The sequence below is a fragment of the Nannospalax galili genome, unplaced genomic scaffold (genome assembly GCF_000622305.1).
Source record: "Nannospalax galili isolate Female #2095 unplaced genomic scaffold, S.galili_v1.0 scaffold154, whole genome shotgun sequence".
NCBI classification, from domain to species: Eukaryota; Metazoa; Chordata; class Mammalia; order Rodentia; family Spalacidae; genus Nannospalax; species Nannospalax galili.
This window is the reverse complement of record NW_008335281.1, coordinates 2,678,032-2,696,259: the sequence shown is the minus strand read 5'-3', so window position 1 is coordinate 2,696,259 and position 18,228 is coordinate 2,678,032. Positions and strand designations below refer to the sequence as shown.

The window sequence follows — 18,228 nt, the reverse complement described above, 5'->3', positions numbered from 1 at the left end:
TATATATATATATTCCTGTTATCTCTAAAAATTACACAGTTAAACACTTTTTTCTTCTTCTGAGCAGCCTAAGTAGACACCATGTATTTAAAGCAAGCAAACAAACAAACAGAAAGGTACAACCAGGAAAATGGCTGACCCTCATTAGTATCCATTTCATGGTAGGCTGGAGAGTTATTTTAGTATTTGTGACTGACATCAGTGCATATGTGGTTAAGCACAGTAATTTTTTTTAAATGTCTTACTGGGCATGGTGGTGGTCCATGCCCTTAATCTCAGCATTCGGGACACAGAAGCAAGTGGATCTCTGTGAGACTGAGGTCGCCTGGTCTACATAGTGAGTTCCAGGTCAGCTGGGGCTACAGGGAGACCCTGTCTCAAAAGAACAAAAATAAATAAATGAATAAAACATACCTTAAAATGATAAAATATAGAACATTTAGAAATAGAAAAGGAATAAATTACAATACCCCGTGTATCCACCACCCAGCCATAATCACTAACATTGATATTTCCTTCCATCATTTTTAATGGTGTGTAAAAACTGGGTTTATAAAATGTGTATCTTTGCATAAGTAGATCTCTTAACTACTTCATATTTATGAAGTAGACAAAATTCATGATTGTTTTAAATTTTAGCAAAAGTTTTCTTTACTAGACTATATTGAAATGATATTTAACATAGAGCTGTTCTTGGTCAATATATGTGATATATCCAAAAATATTCCTTTGAAACCAGTATTAAGTAGTATTCTGAGAAACATTTATCTATTACATTAATATAGAGAGCTAAATATACTGTATTATTTAGTGATTTCACATATATCCCAGGTATTAGTCTAAAGCAGCTTTGTTTTTAATTTATCATGTATATGATAATAGTAACCACTAGATATTGCTGTGGTACAGGCACTGCTCTGTGCTTTGAGGTATTAACTTATTTCATTCTCATTCACCATGTGCTGTAGCTATCATTGACCTTTATTTTACAATGAGGACTAAGTTTGTGAAAGGAGAAGGAACATGCCCAGGGTTACAGGAGAGCTGAGATGCCAAGCTGTTATGGAGCTTATAGCCACTGCTTCCTATATTCCTAGAATATTAGCCCTTGTGTCCATCAGTGAAGGCACTCTATCTCAAAATTCCACCTTTGTTTCTCTTTTCACTGGACTCCTTCCCTTCAGCAGGATTTGTTTACATTTGTCCCTAAAAGAGCCTGATGATTGAGGGAAAGAGGACAAAACGGAAGTTCTGAAGAGAAGAGTTTTGTCTAGAATGTTTGAGAGTGTAAAACACAATCATTAGTGAAATATAGAACTGTTGTTTGTGTTTAGAAAGTATTGAAAAGTAGCCTATTTTCAAAAATCATTATGTACAAGAAAAGTCATCCTGAAACCAATTCTTTCCTAATTAAGGACTTGTGGGTTTTAATTATTAATGCTTAGAACAGAAAAAAAATTGCAGCATGGCTCTAGCTCAGAATTTCAGTGTGAGACGAAATGATAGAGAAAAAATAGTTGGAATTTGCTATTCTTAATAGTGGTGGGAGGCCATTGATAAAGGGTTGATGACAGAGGGTGGGCAGAGAACGGTGCAGGAAGGGTAAAGACTGAGGAGAAAGTTAATTAGAAGGTGGTAAGGGCTGAGGGACACAGGCATTTTGTATTCTGGAGTTACTTTGCTTTATCGCTGGCTCTGTTTTGTCCTAGTTGCTGTGTCCTTAAGGAACCAAAAGGTCATTTTTCCCCAGACACTAGATGCTTACCAGGTATCACTTGCAAAAAGTGTCTCCATTCCAGAACTCAGTGCTTTCACACTCTGCTTCGAAGTCACCAAGCTTGACAATGAAGACAGTGACTGGATGGCTTTCTCCTACTCAGACGCATCCCTCACACAGTTGCTTAGCTTTGGAAAGACTAACAACGACTACTTCCTATTCATTTCTGACTCAAAATGCTTACTGAACAGTGCATTACCTGTGAAGGAAAAAGAAGACATTTTCACAGAGAACTTCGAGCAGCTCTGCATTGTGTGGAATAATACTTCGGGCTCCGTTGGTATAAATTTCAAGAGAAACTATGAAACAGCTCCATGTGATTCCACCATTGGTTCAGTCATTTCTGGGAAGGGGAAATTGCTGCTGGGCTCCAATAGAAAAGAAATTGCATCTCTAAAGGGGAGCATTTATAACTTTCGCCTTTGGAATTTTACCATGGATTGGAAAATCTTCTCCAACCTCAGCTGTAGTGTGCAAGGAAATATTGTGGACTGGCAAAATGATTTTTGGAGTATCCCAACCCAGGCTCTGAAAGCTGAGAGCAACCTGAGCTGTGGTAAGTCTGTAGCACAAAATTAATATTCTTCACGTTTTTAGCATCGTTCAATGAAAATTTTGTCAATGAGAAGCTATGTGTGGACATATATATAATTGTCATTAAAGAGCTCGTTTAATTTTAAAGATGTTATCTGCTCAGCCATTCACAGCCCAAGTTTGATGAGAAGCCACAGTTACTTAGTGAAAACTTTTGGCATTGCCATTCTTGGATAAAATACTACACATATTATCAGAACAAAATATTTCTAATTATTGCTCAACAAGTGAAAATGTTAGCACTAGGTTTGAAACCAGAGAAATTAATAAGTTATGGTTTTTACTCACCAAAGTGATACACTAACAGGCTGATCGTTATCGTTCTGGAACAAAATTCAATTCATTATTTAAATAAACAGCCAGCACATAAAAGGATAATATTTATTCAGCAAGTATGAAATATCAAACTATATATTTTATGGAAAGTCTTGATTAATCTAGACTTACTGATTTTTTTTTCTTGAACTTTGGCCCCCATTTGTTTGACAATAGGCATCTGTTTCAAATACTATCTTCTCTCAGGTTGAATCTTGCAAGCCTTTAAATGTGATGCTATTGGAGATAGTTGAATGTAAATTATTTAGGAAAACAATTATATGTGGCAAAAACTGTATTGAAAATAGACTTATAGCTAATATTCTTTATATCATACAAGTTAATTCTGGAAATCTTTGTTTTATTATGAGGCTAGTTCAAACACACAAAAAAATGGTTTCATGATCAGTTTAAAATGATGTAACACAGGCCAGGCGTGGTGGTGCATGCCTTTAATCCCAGCACTCAGGAGGCAGAGGCAGGCGGATCTCTGTGAGTTCAAGGCCAGCCTGGTCTACATAGTGAGTTCCAGGACAGCTGGGGCTACAGGGAGACCCTGTCTCAAAAAGACAATAAATAAATAAATAAATAAATAAATAAATAAATAAATAAATAAAATGATATAACACTAGGGGCTGGAGAGATGACTCAGCGGTTAAGAACCTGGCTATTCTCACAAAATAGCCAGTTTGAATCCCAGCACCCATATGGCAGCTAACAATCATTCATAACTCTAGTTCCAGGGGATCTGACATCCTCTTCTGTCCTCTACATGACACGGGTGCACTTACACACATGTAGGCATAACATTCACACATAAAATAAAAATGAATCAATCAGAAATATGATATAACACTAATTCTAAGATGCTAATCACATAATTTTCAATCAAAGAAAGAAGCGTACTATTCAAAAGTAGTTTGTATGCAACAGTGGAAAGAATCCTCTAGGCCAGGGGTTGGCAAAGTGAGAAGGCCTATATCAGACAACTTACTTTATAAATAAAACTTTATTGGAATAATGAATACCCATTGGCTTCTGTATTGTCAATGGCTGTGGCTGTGCTAAAGGGGCCAAGTTGTCTGACTGTGACAGATACAGCATGTCTACCATCCTAAAATATTCACTGTTGATCCTTCTGTGGCCCACTGTCCTAAAACATTTACTATCAATCTTCATGAACAAATTTGCTGACTCCTGAAACTATTTCAAAGAATCATAAGATTGGCTAAGACTCAACACTTTGGATAGCAGTGAAAAAACTCCAAAAACCCAGGCCATAGGTGATGAACCAAGCCCCAGAGTGCCCTTAGGTTTGGGAGGTACCGGTATATTTGTGTGTGCTGCTCATTTGTGTGTGTTCTGCAATAGGCTTTTACATAATGACTTTATTTCCAACATTAAAAAATTAAATTTCACATAAAAACTAATTATTTGGTTCTGGAAAACACTACTTGGCTAGCATTTCTGCATGAATAACACAGCTAGAGCTCAGTTGTGCCTGTTCCCTTTCAGCCTTTAGAACATCCCGTATCCTCCCATTCCACTTGCTTTTTCATCTTTACATCCCTTCTGACCTTGATGGGAGTTTAAGTTTGAGAATCTCAATTTAGACCACTCCTTTCATTTAAAATAGGGCAGAAAGTGGAGCTTAGAAAAATTAAGTTGTTGAGGTGGTTGGTTTGCTAAAACATACATCTCCAGTTTCTGTCTGGGAATCTCATATTTTCTTTTATTTTTAATTGATAAAAATTATATGTATTGGGCTGGAGAGATGGCTCAGTGGTTAAGAACACCAGCTGTTCTTGCATAAGACCCGGGTTCAAATCCCAGCACCCATATGTCAGCTAATAACTGTCCGTGACTCTAGTTCTAGGGGATCTGACAGCCTCTTCTGTCCTCCGCAGGCATTGCACAACACTGGTGCACTTACCTACATGCAGGCAATATACACACACATAAAAAAATAATAAATTTTTTAAAATTATATGTATTATGTTGTACAACATAATGTTTTCTTATATACATTGTGGAATGGCTAATTCAACCTATTAACTCACACTTAATCATTTGTGGTGAGAAAAATGTAAATCTTTTAGCAATTTCCTTTTTCTATGTTTTTCTTTTCCCAGTGCTGGGGAAAGGAGGACACAGTTTGAGTTATAGCCTCAGATTCTTCTCAGTTTTAAGCACACGGTACCTTGCTTTCAACTACAGCCACTATGGTGTACAATAGCTCTTTTAAACTTATTACTCCTGTGATTTTTATTTCCTTTGACTGATGATCTGGGCCCCTGTGACCCACCTTTTGCCCTCCAGACCCTTGAATCATCATTCTAATCTACTTCTGTGATTTCAGCTTCTTGAGATTCCACAAATAAATGAGATCATACATTCCTCCTATTTTCTTAAATACTGCCTTTGAGACTCATTTCCTAAAGTCTTTCAATTACCAGAATGTATCAAATGCATGGTCAAGTCTCTTAGTCATCTGTAAGTTTTCAAAATGATTTCATCGTAAGAACACCACAGCCTTACAGAGGCAATGAACTGGAGTCTCTTTACTTTTCTAGCAGTCATCTCGACATTCCAGGGTGATGCTAAACCCCACAGTGGGTGTACTCAGTTGTCCCGCAGTGTGTGTCAGGAGGAATGGTGGGAGAAGGAATTTCCTGCAGCTTAATCATCAGCTTAGGGTCTGAAGAATCCAAGTTACTTATTAACAGACAGGAAATACCTGCACCAAAGATTGTATCTTAGATTGTTAGGCAAAGCTTCAATAAGCAGAAAAAAAAAAAAAAAAAGCATGTTCTCATTTTCCCCAGGATTATTGTGTCTTGCTGTTTATATTATCATAATTCCACAAACTCACAATCATTACAGTAACCAATAGGAAAGTGGGATCTCACTCCTAGCATTCCAAAGAACTAACAATATCTGTTCAATATGAACTAGTCCAAGATCAACTTGTGGTAGAAAATGAATAGATTTTCCAGCTGTGTACTGCCAGATAAATTATTATCTAATGTGAAAGCAAGACAGTAAAACAGATTACGTTTAATGATTAGTTAAATACTTAGTCATTTGTTTCACATATCAATTATCCTAACCTTAATAAAAACCAATGCTATTAATAACTTTTAACAAATTATAATTGTACTGTTTTGTTTCCCTATAATTTTCCATTTGGAGAATACCTTTTAATTTGAGAAATGTTTAACAGGTTTATTTCTTAAAAAATCACCATTAATCTTGTCACTTTTTCCCTAAATAAATGTATTTCTCAATAATTCTCTTAATGTTATGACATCTTTATTTTTTCCTAGAAAAAAATTGTTAAATATACTCAGTTCTAAGACCTCCAGGAATAGGTAATTTCCTTTTCTGACCTTTTAATTATATGTGCGAGTATTTGCCTGTGTTATGATTAAAGTTTAGATACTGGCTAATGCCCATCAGTTTTCACAAAGAACAGACACTGCTTTCTCCACTGGCTTTATTTATTTAACTGATTTCTGCTCCTTCCTGAGGAATAGAACATAGTCCAAGTTCAAATAAATTACATTTATTTAACAAGCATTTCTTAAACACTTCTATCTCTTAGTCACTGTGGACCCAGAGATAAGACATACATTTAAGTACTCAACTTTATTGCTGTTCTTTTCTAGAAATTTATGAATTTCTTTTCAATGGGCTTCTGTTTTCATCTCTAGAGTTTTGTTCCTAATTGTGAAGGCCCCCTCAACTCTCCAGTTCCTGCCCTTTCATAATTGTTACAATCTTACCTTTCGCAGCTCTAAAATTCAATTACTGGCTCTTTCATTCTATCCATAACAAATTGTTGAGTTTAACATTTTTAGCTTACTCAGTCATTTTTAAAGGAAAATGAAATACTTTAATGTTATAAGCATTTTATTCTTTGAAGATACTCAAACCCATTATGGGCATAGGCGATCTCCAGAAATAGTTTTACACATAATAAGAAAGTGTTATAAAATAAGACTGGAGAGATGGCTAGAAAGACCTGAGGTTGGATCCCTGACATGCATGTAAAAAGTCTGACATGGCAGCACATGCCTGTAGTCCCGGCACAGAGGAGACAGGGACAGAAGGCTCTCTGGAGCATGTTAATGCCTAGTGGAATCAGTGAAGTCAAGTTCAGTGAGAGAACCTGTCTCAAAAAATATGGTGAAGAGCAATTGAAGAAGACACCTGGCATCAACTTCAGGCCTCCAAACACATGTTCACACATACACCTACACACACACACGAACATACACACACACACACACACACACACACACACACAATGAAATATATGCAAGAAAAATCATATACATAAGTAAAATATATAATAAAATCATAAAATAAGATAAATTTTAAAATGTGTTTGTTTCAGGAAAGTTATAAAATTCATTTTAGTAACAGCAACAAAGAGGAACATTGAAAGGTTATAATTCTTTTCTGCTGTTTTACAACGTACTCTATTATTATTTGAATACTTAAGTAGGGATTGAGATGAGCTGCTGTCTATGCCTCAGTCTGTTTTACCACCTCTGATATGAGTAATTGTGAGTCCTTCAGTAGCATGACTGAGGAGAGCAGCAGCAGACAGAGAAGAAACATTGGAGCTTTAGAGCTTTATTTTTAACCAATGTTCTGTTTTTTCTTTTTTCTTTTTTGAGACAGGATCTCTCACCCATGCTGACCCCAAACTCCCTACATAGAAAAGAGAACTTTGAACTTCTGATCATCCTGCCATCTTTTGCTAGGATTATAGGTATACCCCACTATGCCAGCTTTATGCAATGTTTGGGGATGGAACTCAGGACTTGATGTGTACTAGGCCAGCACGCTATCAACTAAAATACATCTCCAAGCTCAACTACCCAAATTCAATGATTTCATTCTTCAAGAAAATTTGAGTCTAAGTTTTGCAGTTAACTAATCAGCCTTAAATATTCATGGATAGAATAAAACACCAGAGAACATACATAGATTACATTCTAAAAATCACTGATGATTGATAGATCACTATCTCAAGAGAATGAATTGTACCTTTTCATAATCTCCCAATTTGTAAATCTATCAGCCTAAGAAAATGGCTTATGAAGATGTAAATGAGTAGAAATGAAAATATTTTATTTATTTATTTATTTATTTATTTATTTGAGGTAGAACTATGCTGATGAAACTTGGCCTTGAACTCCTGGGTTCAAATGATTCCCCTGTCTCAGCCTCCCAAGTAGCTGGAATTAAAGAGGCATACCACCACACTCAGCTCTATTTACTCTTTGAATTTCATGCATTTTTTATGTAATTCTGTGTGTTTGTAATATGAGATTCCATTTATCGATATAACTTTCTTCTAATTAAGTTATATCACTTGTTTTTGTGCCATTTTGACTAAAATAATATTCAAATTTAATTTTTCCTGCTCTATGAGCTCATAATAACACAGTTTTTATTTATTATTTATACAGCACTATCAATTTGATCAAATAGACATTTCCTCAGAAAGAAAAACTAATTAAAATATTCAGAAGCAAATATTTACAATTTCCCACGAAAGCAAGCCACAGATTGAAATTTATACAATGGATCTGATAAAATGTTCACGATCTTGTTCTAAATCATAACTCTTTTTATTTTTTTTTCCTATTCCCACCTCTAAGGTCTTTAACATAGTATAATGGAAATGTAGTTTGCCTGAGAACTTCTTTCCCACAGCATTGTCTCTTATCTCTCTTTGTCTTGGAGAGATATTTTATCAGTTCCAGAAGTGTCTGAGGAACCCTGGACTGCCAGCATTGTGTGTAATCTGAGAACTGCAGGAACTCCATCCAAGCGTCTCCTTTGCTGCATGACAATGGCTGAGGTTTCACTGATCACATTGCATTTGATAGCTTCTTTTCATTTTCACAAGTCCTTTTGAAAATATAAGTGCCTGTAGGAGAAGCAAGTTCTGGGAGAAAGTGAGCATACACTGTGATGGGAAGGAATAAAGGGCAGAAAGCACTCAAGATAAAAGTCCATCTCCTTTTCCACCCTCCTTCAACTTTGCCTCATCAAATGCTTTTTCCCAAAGCACACACTTGCTTATGTTTTCAGAATTCAAAATCCCTCTCTATCTCTGCTTCCTTGCACTACCAGGCTTCCTCTCCTGGTGTTCCCTCTTCACACTTCTGCAGACTGGGTTTCATGGTTCCCACGGGACTGACACTAGTCCTATGCTGCCAAGTTAAAGATCTGCCCAGCCTTTATCACTTTAAACCTTTCAGTTACACTCCTCACCACACCCACCATTAAACTTTCTTCACTTAAATTCTCTGAAGCTATCTTGGCCAGGAGCTGTTCCCCTGCACCCCCCAACTCTGCCTCTGAAGCCTGAATACAGTAACATCTCTAGTTCCCTCCCATTCTTTTCTGAAATCCATACTCAGCTCTGGTAGACACAAACCCTTCAGAAGTTTCTGTTAAGCATTTCCTGTCTGGGCCTCTTAGAGAAGCACAACTTCCCAGTTATGTATCATAGATGTCTCACAGACAAATAGCTTCCCGCACTGCTCATAATGGAAACCTGCTTTATGCTCCTGCAATTTCCTTTTATGTCATCATGTACCAATTTCTCAAGATGGAGACTAGCAAAAAGTTCTCTCTCCTTTCTCTTCCCCTTTCCAATTATCCACTACGTCTTACACATTCTATATTTACATTTCTTGTATCCACCTCATTGTATCCATCCCTTTTGTATCTCCCCTTTTAGTTTTAGAACCTCAAGAGTTATTGTTTCAAGTGATACTCTATTTTTTTAACCAAGTCCTCCTCTATTTGTTCCCATTGCCTTTAAATGAGAGACTAGACTTTTAGTGGTCATTCCTACTATGTTCAGTAGTTTGTTTAGTAAAGCCTGAGCACACACTGGAAGAAAGATTCAGAGCCCTGATGTTCATGGTGTTTAATCTAGAAGGCCTTCCACAAGCTACAATGACGTGCATCTAATTATTTCCACGCTTTTCTATAATTACTTCTGCAATGATGCCAGGTTCTTGGGTTCCCAGACCTCTTCAGTGCCTCCTAGACATATGTTTCAGAATTCGGTCTGGTTGCCCCAGAGCTCTCACCACCTCAATGCATCTGTGCTGGACCTCCTGTTCACTCTTCTCACCAAGCTGCTGTTCCATTCTGTGGACCACCACCACCCTCAAAGCTCTTCCCTGAGCACTTAGAACTGTGAAACCAGCTCCCATTCATGCCTCTCTGAGAGCTAACATCCCAGGTGCACTGTTCTGGCCTCTGCACTCTCATGCTGCTGGCACTGGGTGTTTTTTGTAGGAACCCATGAAGCGGCGTCTCCTGCCTGTAGGACTGACCCTTTTTGGGGTTCCATGATTCCTTCCATGAGACATGAGCCTGAGGCAATGAGAATGTGGAATACAGTTCTTGAGACACAGTTAAACTCTTGAGATGTTCTCTGCTTACGCATATAATTTACTTAATTAGACATATTTGTGAGCTCATGCACCTGCTCTAACTTCACGTGTGATTCCCACAGGAAAGTTGGGAAAAAGTTTCAACATTAGAATAAAATTACTGCCATATATATGCCCCTTTAAACTAGATATATAATATATTACATGCCTATGTCTATACACATATATGTCACGTGTATAGGCATATGTATGAATTTATTTTAATGTGTTTATTCAAAAGCAGTATTCATTTTAATAAGTTTAGCTCATCTTTGCCAGCCCCAACCTGTTAGTATAACTCTGTTAATCATCACAGGAAGATAAAGGGCAACAGAAAACAGTTCGTTCTTCTACTAGAAAATCAGCTCAACATTCATTTCCTTCTGAGGATGAGCCAGTGAAAACTTGAAGTAACAAGAAACAAGACTGACTTGAAATCAGAGAAACATATTTCCGGAATTGCAAAAAGTACAGATATTTTAGTGCCAAGATTTAAGAATTGCATTTTATGGTAATTCATATCATTCAAGTTCACTTTTGAAACCTAGCCTTGATGTTTATATTATTTCATTTACATGAACAGCTCATTATTAAAAAAGACCCCAAACATTTTATACAAACTTTAAGAGACAAAAGCACTTCTTTCCTGTCATATGTGGATGGCTGACAAACTGAAGTCAAGATTTCAAGGGCAATTTCAATTTTTCAATTTCATATTAGGAAATTAAAGCACAGTGAATGACTATATTTTCATGTTGGAGTATTATCAGTTGATTCCTCTAGGTCTGGTCCTGCTCTACCAATTACATGATTTGTAATATTTGCTTTTCGGATAATATCAGTAAATCATGGGTTAAATGTGTGTGTGCTTCTGTGTTGACCAAGGTTCCTACCTGATCCCTCTCCCAGCGGCAGAGCTAGCCAGCTGCTCAGACCTGGGAACCCTCTGTCAAGGTAGGTAACTGGCATCATCCTCTGCAAACTCTTTTCTTACTTGTTCTTTGGGATGATGTAGTTGTCCCTGCTTTGATTCTTTTAATTCTTAATTTTCACTTGGAAATCCATCAACCAGCAAAACAGAAGAATTTCTGGATATGGTTTAGCTGTGTGGGTACACAGTACCAGTGTGCAGAAAGAATGCATTCTTAGGATACACTGGTCACATTCCCATAAAACATGGAGTTTTCTAAATGTACGTGATTATATGCTGCGCAACAAAGGTTGATCTTATTTTCCCCTATTTCTTCTCAGGTGGTTGCAAAACTCTGCTATACAGGCATACAATATTTTTAAGAGGTACTCGTGTCCATAAATGAGGGAGGAACTTATGTTGAGTATTTAGATAAGATATTGAAGATGAGGCCATGAGGCTATTTATGATGTACAGTATAACTTAAATCTCAAGATAAAATGATTATACTAAGCTCATATTAATATTACTGTATTAATTATTTTGATGCTTAATGATTATATTGTGGATATAACCGTTTTATATACTAAATAGTTGCATGCTAAATAATACATAAACTTCTGTAAGTTATAAGGTAACATAAGTATGCTGTTTTAAATTTATCATTCGTCCTCCTAATTTCTCATGACTTGTTTTCAACCATTATTTTATTAAATTCCTCTATAAAAGTAACATGTTCTACACCACATGAGAATCATGGGCATGCCTTTTCATAAAACCTGGCTTTATTAAGTGGATCATGGCACAAAGGTGACAGGTTAGAAGGGGGATCAGATGAATAGAAACTTAACTTGTTTTCTGTATTTCAGAATAGGAGATGAGTCAAAGGAGGAAACTCACTGTTTTCTGTTTTCCTTTCTAAAACATTTCTTGGATACACTTTCCAGTCAATACCCCCATGAAAAATCACATTGCTTATTTCTTTCTGTGAATTCAGCATAGTTATATAAAATTGACCAGAAAAACCTTGATCTGAAAGTTTTAACAACTTGTTTACTTATTTCTCATTATTCTGAAATATCTATCTAATATTCTTTGGGCCAAAGGATCAGATACTCAGCTTTCTCTATCTTTATTGCCTGTATTTTTAAAATAAATGAACAAAAGCACTATCCTGATACATTTTGATTAAGATAAACTCGATTGTTCACAATTTTTTAAAAAAATCATCAATATTATTTCCATTCTTAAGTGTTTATATCATTCTGGAATGGAAAATATAGTTACATGAATTTTGTGTCAAAGAATTAATTCATCATTTTCTCTGGTGCTCTTGAAATATAATTCTCTTCATCTCTTAAACATTTTAGATTTAAGTATATTTAATAAAAAAGAAATAACAAGCCAGGTGTGGTGGCATGCACCTTTAATCCCAGCACTCCAGAGGCAGAGGCAGGCAGATCTCTGTGAGAGCAAGTTCAGCCTGGTCTACATAGTAAGCTCTAGGCCAGCTGTGGCTACACAGAAACCCTGTCTCAAAACAAAACAACACAAGACAACAAATAGTCATTGCACACATGACTGTGCTCCTGTACAAACGCACTCATAAGAGAAACTAAAGGGAAATTATGTGTGTTGAGTCCCATAGAAAGCTGCTGTCAAAGCATTGTAGATGGGGTTCTTGTGGGTGTGTTAAGTGTCAGATGCATCTCTGATGTAGTGCTCCTCCCCTGTAAGGTCATCCTTGTGGAATTCGTCCCACAGGTCAGGTCAGTGTTTGTGGATTCTTGTGTGATTAACAGCCTATTAACGGCAGACCTAGGTGTAGAATCTAAAAGTCCTTTCCCAGTCCCTTTGTGCCAGCTCCAGACCCTTGTGCTACATGGCACCAAAGTCATGTGAGATGATCCTTAATGTGTCATAGAAAGCCTTGTTTCACTGCATGCACTGTAAGCTTTTAGTCTAAATAGTATTAGCAGCAAGAAATGGCTTCCTCTCTCGTTCTATGCATTTTCATGCATTACTTGTAGATTGCTCATCCATGTTAACTATTTTATGCTCCTTGTAAAATTGCATCTTTTTCATCTTTATTACCAGCTACTGTAAATTCTTCTAGTAGTACAGGACCCATTGTCACCTCTAACATTCCTGTTACTAACAGAATCCATAAACAGAACAATGGTAAGATTCATCACCTTTTCTACCTGTACTGTTTCTAAAGTATTAGAAAATTATATTCTGAGAGTGACAATATCGAATGTTCCAGCAAAGTTCTATGACTGGCAACAGTTAGTACCTTTGCACATTTACAAGGCTCCTAAAATAAATACATATCACCCGTGGTCTCTTGATGCACATCATCCTCCTCCTCCTCATCATCATCATCCAATGCTTCTCTTCTGCATTTCCATTTTCCTTCAAAGAAAAAGACATTTCAGTAAAAGGAATTGGTTTTCATTATATTGTATCTGAGAAAGAAAAGTTATTTTGTTGAAGTACTATCTTTGGGAAAGTTTTGTTTGCTTGAAAGATAGATGTATGTAGTACAGCCCAAGGAACAGCAGGCTGGACTTAACAAAACTACCACTTCGGGAAACTGGTTTTAAAATAATGTTACAGTGTCAGAAAACTAATTTTTGTCATTTAAATTTTCTTAGATGACAACTTTATGTTCAGATATTTATGATGTTTATAACAATGTCTATGTAATATTTCATTCCATTTTTTGCTTGTTGAAGAATGTTAGAGTTGATTTTAAATAAGTCATCAGTTTGTTGTTGGTGGTTGTTTTTATGGTACTGGGGATCAAATTCAGGGCTGTGCATGTGATAGGCAAGCACCCTGTCTTTGAGTTCCACTTCTGGCCCCAATTTTTTAATGATAAAAATTCAGCTAATTTTCAACACTTCCTAACTTTTTCTCCATATATACTTTTCCATTAGTATTAATCATCATCTTCAAATATGACAGTTATATCATGTAAGAAGTCAATAGAGGAAAAGCCAGGTGAATCTGTCTTTCCTTATTCTGCCACATTTTAGACTGGCCACATATATGGCCATCTGCAATTTGGAGTTAGGGGTTTCAGTTTCTTGTAATAAAGACATATTCTAATTAGGTGACCACACCACTGCCTTCAACACACTAACATTCCCCAAAATGAAATGCTAGAAGCAAAGGAAATCCTAAACTCTGGTCCTTTAACTTGTAAAGCCAAGGCATCTGGAATGTATAACCAGGGGTTCAAAGCATGGAGAAAAGAAACTCACTTGGATCACTTTTTTTTTCTTTTGGCTTTAGAGGTTATATCAACTTCCTCTGTGAGGACATTAACATTGGAAGTATGGAATATTTTACATGAGACATAGATATAAATTTCATTAGGGTTATAAAGACATCGATTCAGGGAAATGTTTATGGTTATTCTGCTAGTTACACCAAGGAGATTTATGATGGAGCAAAAATTCCAGCAACCCCCAAGAAAGCACCAGCAGCTGAAGTTTCCAGTGCATATTTCATATGGACACTGGCCAGCAGATGGGAATATTATAATTCTAACCAAGTATTTCCCTCTTTGTATGAACATACAAAGAGCCTCTGTGGCATTCTCCCTCCACAACTGGCACACCCTCTGCTGCCCAAGAACATTTATATGGGTGCTTCAGAGCCCTCTCTACTTGGTGGAGTGGAGCTGTATTCACTTAATCATGCAGTTTTTGACATTCTTGAAGAGAGCCTTGTTCAGTCCATCTCTCTCTGCGTCACAACCTTCGCTGGACTTTCAACAAAGCAAGCAAATATTAGAATCAGTTAAAATGGTTTATCTTGACCACTTTAATAAAGAAGAATCTAACTCATTCATTGTTGGGCTTAAGAAAAATTTTTTAACGTTTAAAACTATTAAGAAGTCATGTGGTGGAAATAGTCTCAAAATTTTGTGCTCAAAGTTGTCTATCATCTTAGCAATTTTTACCATATACTTGTAATGTCCTCTTGCTATTTGTTTATTATCTGTATTCACATGGAAAATAATTTTCACTATTATAAAATGAAATCATAACTACACATTATAACATACAAGTGAAAACGGAAAATATTCCATCTGGCTTCTCACATTTTACAGCCTAGGACCTTTTTGGGAAAAAAAAAAACATTTTTAAAGAGGAAAAGTAACAAAGTATTAAAGATAGAGGATATTCAAATAAGATTTTATTCCTTCTAACCTAATTTAAAATAATTGAAAAGTGAATTATTTTTTCCTGTGAGTAAATCGCATTAAGCCATGGCCTGAACTGTCTAATGTCACTCACATGCTATCAACAATTTCTTATTCTTTGAGAAACTGGTATAGTAAACATTCTCAGGCTGTCATCTGATATGTTAGAAAGCCCTATTTTGTCTGTCATAAAGATTGGCACAGCTGTCAAAAACGTTATCTCCCTTGTCCAGTGTTTTTACCTCTGGACTGTCAGAATTTTACTGACAATAATCTTCTAACAAAGGGAAAAGAGAGGGGAGTTAGCATGTTTGAAAGGTATACCACCTTGCTATATCAACAAACTTTTTTTTTCTGTTTGTTTCTGAAATGTTTCTATTTTCTTTGCAGAGATTTCATTATTTTAAGTAGAATTTTTAACCAATACCTCAGAATACATACTAAGTCATCTTTAAAATAACTGTTCACAGATTTTTTAGGATGTCATGGCTGATCTAAATATTTCCACAAATAATGAATCTGTGCCCTACCTCCATTACAGTCTCAAGAAAATGTTCTGTAATATTTTCAATCTAAGCAAGAGAAAAAAATAATTTAGAGCAAAAGCATGCTTTCTTACTCCATCTAGTGGTAGCTTTTAGGTTCTCTACAAGCATCTGTGAATTTTCACAGACTATCTATCCCTTGGATCCTGAAGGTAATCTGGGGCCTTTGCAACTTGAATTTCCTCTAAGAATGCCCATGATTTGATGGTGGGAGCTATGCAGAGTTTTTAAATTTGAGTTACTGTAATTTTTATATGTTCTTCTAAATACTGTCTTTCCAAACATATTTTATGAAAGGAATATAAAAAGTCAAATCATTAAAATATCAGAGGAGCTTTAGAAGTTAAAATAAATAATCTCAGTTGTCTTTGAACTTAGGCGAGTTTTATATGTTTGTTTTATTGTATTAGCAGGTGACAATTTATATGATTTAACATGAGCTTTGATGACATGACTGTGGGACTAGAATTTACATTTTTGGTATATTGGGAGAGTTTACCAGAGACGTTGTTTTACATAGTTTTCTACTGTTTCCACACAATTTTATTGAATGCACTCTTCAACATTGTTTTAATTATGTATTTTTAGATCTTTTATGCTTTTTACTTAATATTTATCTAAAAACCATAGAGAAAGATAACTGGCAATAATAGACATCAAATTTTCCCTTCTCTTTAACATATTTTAAAAGAGTATTTTTCTCATTAGCTACTTTGAGTCAAGTTCCCCAAAGCACACAACTAGAGTGTATTTCACAAACCTTTGCAGGTGGTGGGTTCAATTTTCATGGGGAGAAAAGGCTCAACCGCTTCAAAGATTCTCCTGAGGGGAGGGGCATTGAACCTTCTTTTCACAATATGATTTTCTTTAAAGCTTATCAGATCAGTTCAAATTCCATCTGTAAACATTCACTTTTCTCTTCTACTTTGGTGTTGGTGACCACACTTAGAAATTTAGGTGAAAAACCTGATCAAATCCATCCCAATAATTTGCTAGAAGTAAATGCTTCACTGAGAGGAAGGAATGGAAGAAAGGGATCAGAGAGACAAGGGGAAAGAGAGGAGGGGAGAGGGGGAAAGGGAAGGAAGGTGTGGTGAAGGGAGAAAGGATTGTTAGAGAAGGGATATGTATGTGCCTGTTTGTTTTCAGACTAAATCCTGCTGAGTACTCCCTTTAATTTTTCATATCCATTTATCACTTTTCATAATATGTGAAACAGTATACTTTCTTGTTAGCAAAAATCAGACTTTACATGGAAAAATCATCACCTTATTGGCATTAGGTGTCATAAACCTATAGAATCAAAAAATAGCTTACGATTATTGCAAAGGTCATAACCAAGTGATTATTTAAAAGCAGTGAATTATCTGTAAGATAATTGATAACTATTTCTAAGGAGTTGGAGCAGTCAGTAATTTTAATACAAAATCTTTCTAAACATGTTGTGCCTTATGTACCTTTTGAACATGTGTGAAATGATGTGATTGTAATTCTGCATTATGTTATGAATATAAAATATAATTACTAGATTAATCCTATTTCTAATGTGCAGATGGGGTTATGTTTAGAATATCTGTGGCAATCCACAACATCGTTAATCATCCTGAACTGAAAGTACAGAGCAAAGTGGCAGAATGGGTGAGTGAATGGGTCTGGTGGACCTTCTGTTTTAAAACTTGTATAAACCTGGGAGCGATTCTGGGTGAAGCCGCAGATCTTACTACTACAAAACTACTGTCCCTTATAAATACGTGAATAGCGGGAAGCGGTTCAGAACGTGCTCTGCAGTTCAGAACGTGCTCTTCTCTTGCAAAGAACCAGAATTCAGCTCCCAGCACTCATGTTGGGTGGCTCACAACCACTTGCAACTCCAACTCCAGGCTAGCCTCCATGGGCACTCCACTCATGTGCAAATAACCACATGCATATACACATACTTAAAAATAAAAATGAAATCTTAAAATAAACAGACACACGGATAGATACAAGCAAGAACTTGTGCTTATGCACAGGAAGAGAGGTGTTTTTGAACACAAGATACAAAACTTAGCCTAATAGACTATCAGCATCTTAGAAAAATATTACACAAATGGAAACAGGTATCTTGCCGCATTATTAGGTCATCCATTTTTAGCTATTTGAAAATCCATTTCTTCTTGTTTATTTGTTTGAATACTTGATAAAAACCCAAGAGCAAGTTTTCCACTTGCTGCTTCCACTCACTGTGCTGGGATCAACCACTGGCTGAGAAATAACAGCTTTTCTTTCACCTTTTCTTTGTGCACTTATTTTCCTTCCTCTTTAGTATATATCTTACATTCCATTTTTTACCATACTTATTGTTATATGCCAGTCAGCATCAGTGTGTGAGAATTTCATCTTTTTTTTTTTTTTTTGGC

The 18,228-nt window shown here is 36.0% G+C and overlaps 1 protein-coding gene across 3 annotated transcripts in view; it reads left to right on the top strand.

Annotated features, from left to right (window-relative positions):
* Adgrg6 (adhesion G protein-coupled receptor G6) overlaps window positions 1–18,228 on the top strand; it is a 149,648-nt gene that overhangs the window by 82,506 nt on the left and 48,914 nt on the right. For all 3 annotated transcript variants that reach the window (XM_029561966.1, XM_008829828.3, XM_017797326.2), the window contains 3 exons: window positions 1,710–2,333; window positions 11,044–11,112; window positions 17,382–17,467. In XM_029561966.1, coding sequence (XP_029417826.1) covers window positions 1,710–2,333; window positions 11,044–11,112; window positions 17,382–17,467 — 779 coding nt within the window. The remainder of the gene's footprint in view (window positions 1–1,709; window positions 2,334–11,043; window positions 11,113–17,381; window positions 17,468–18,228) is intronic.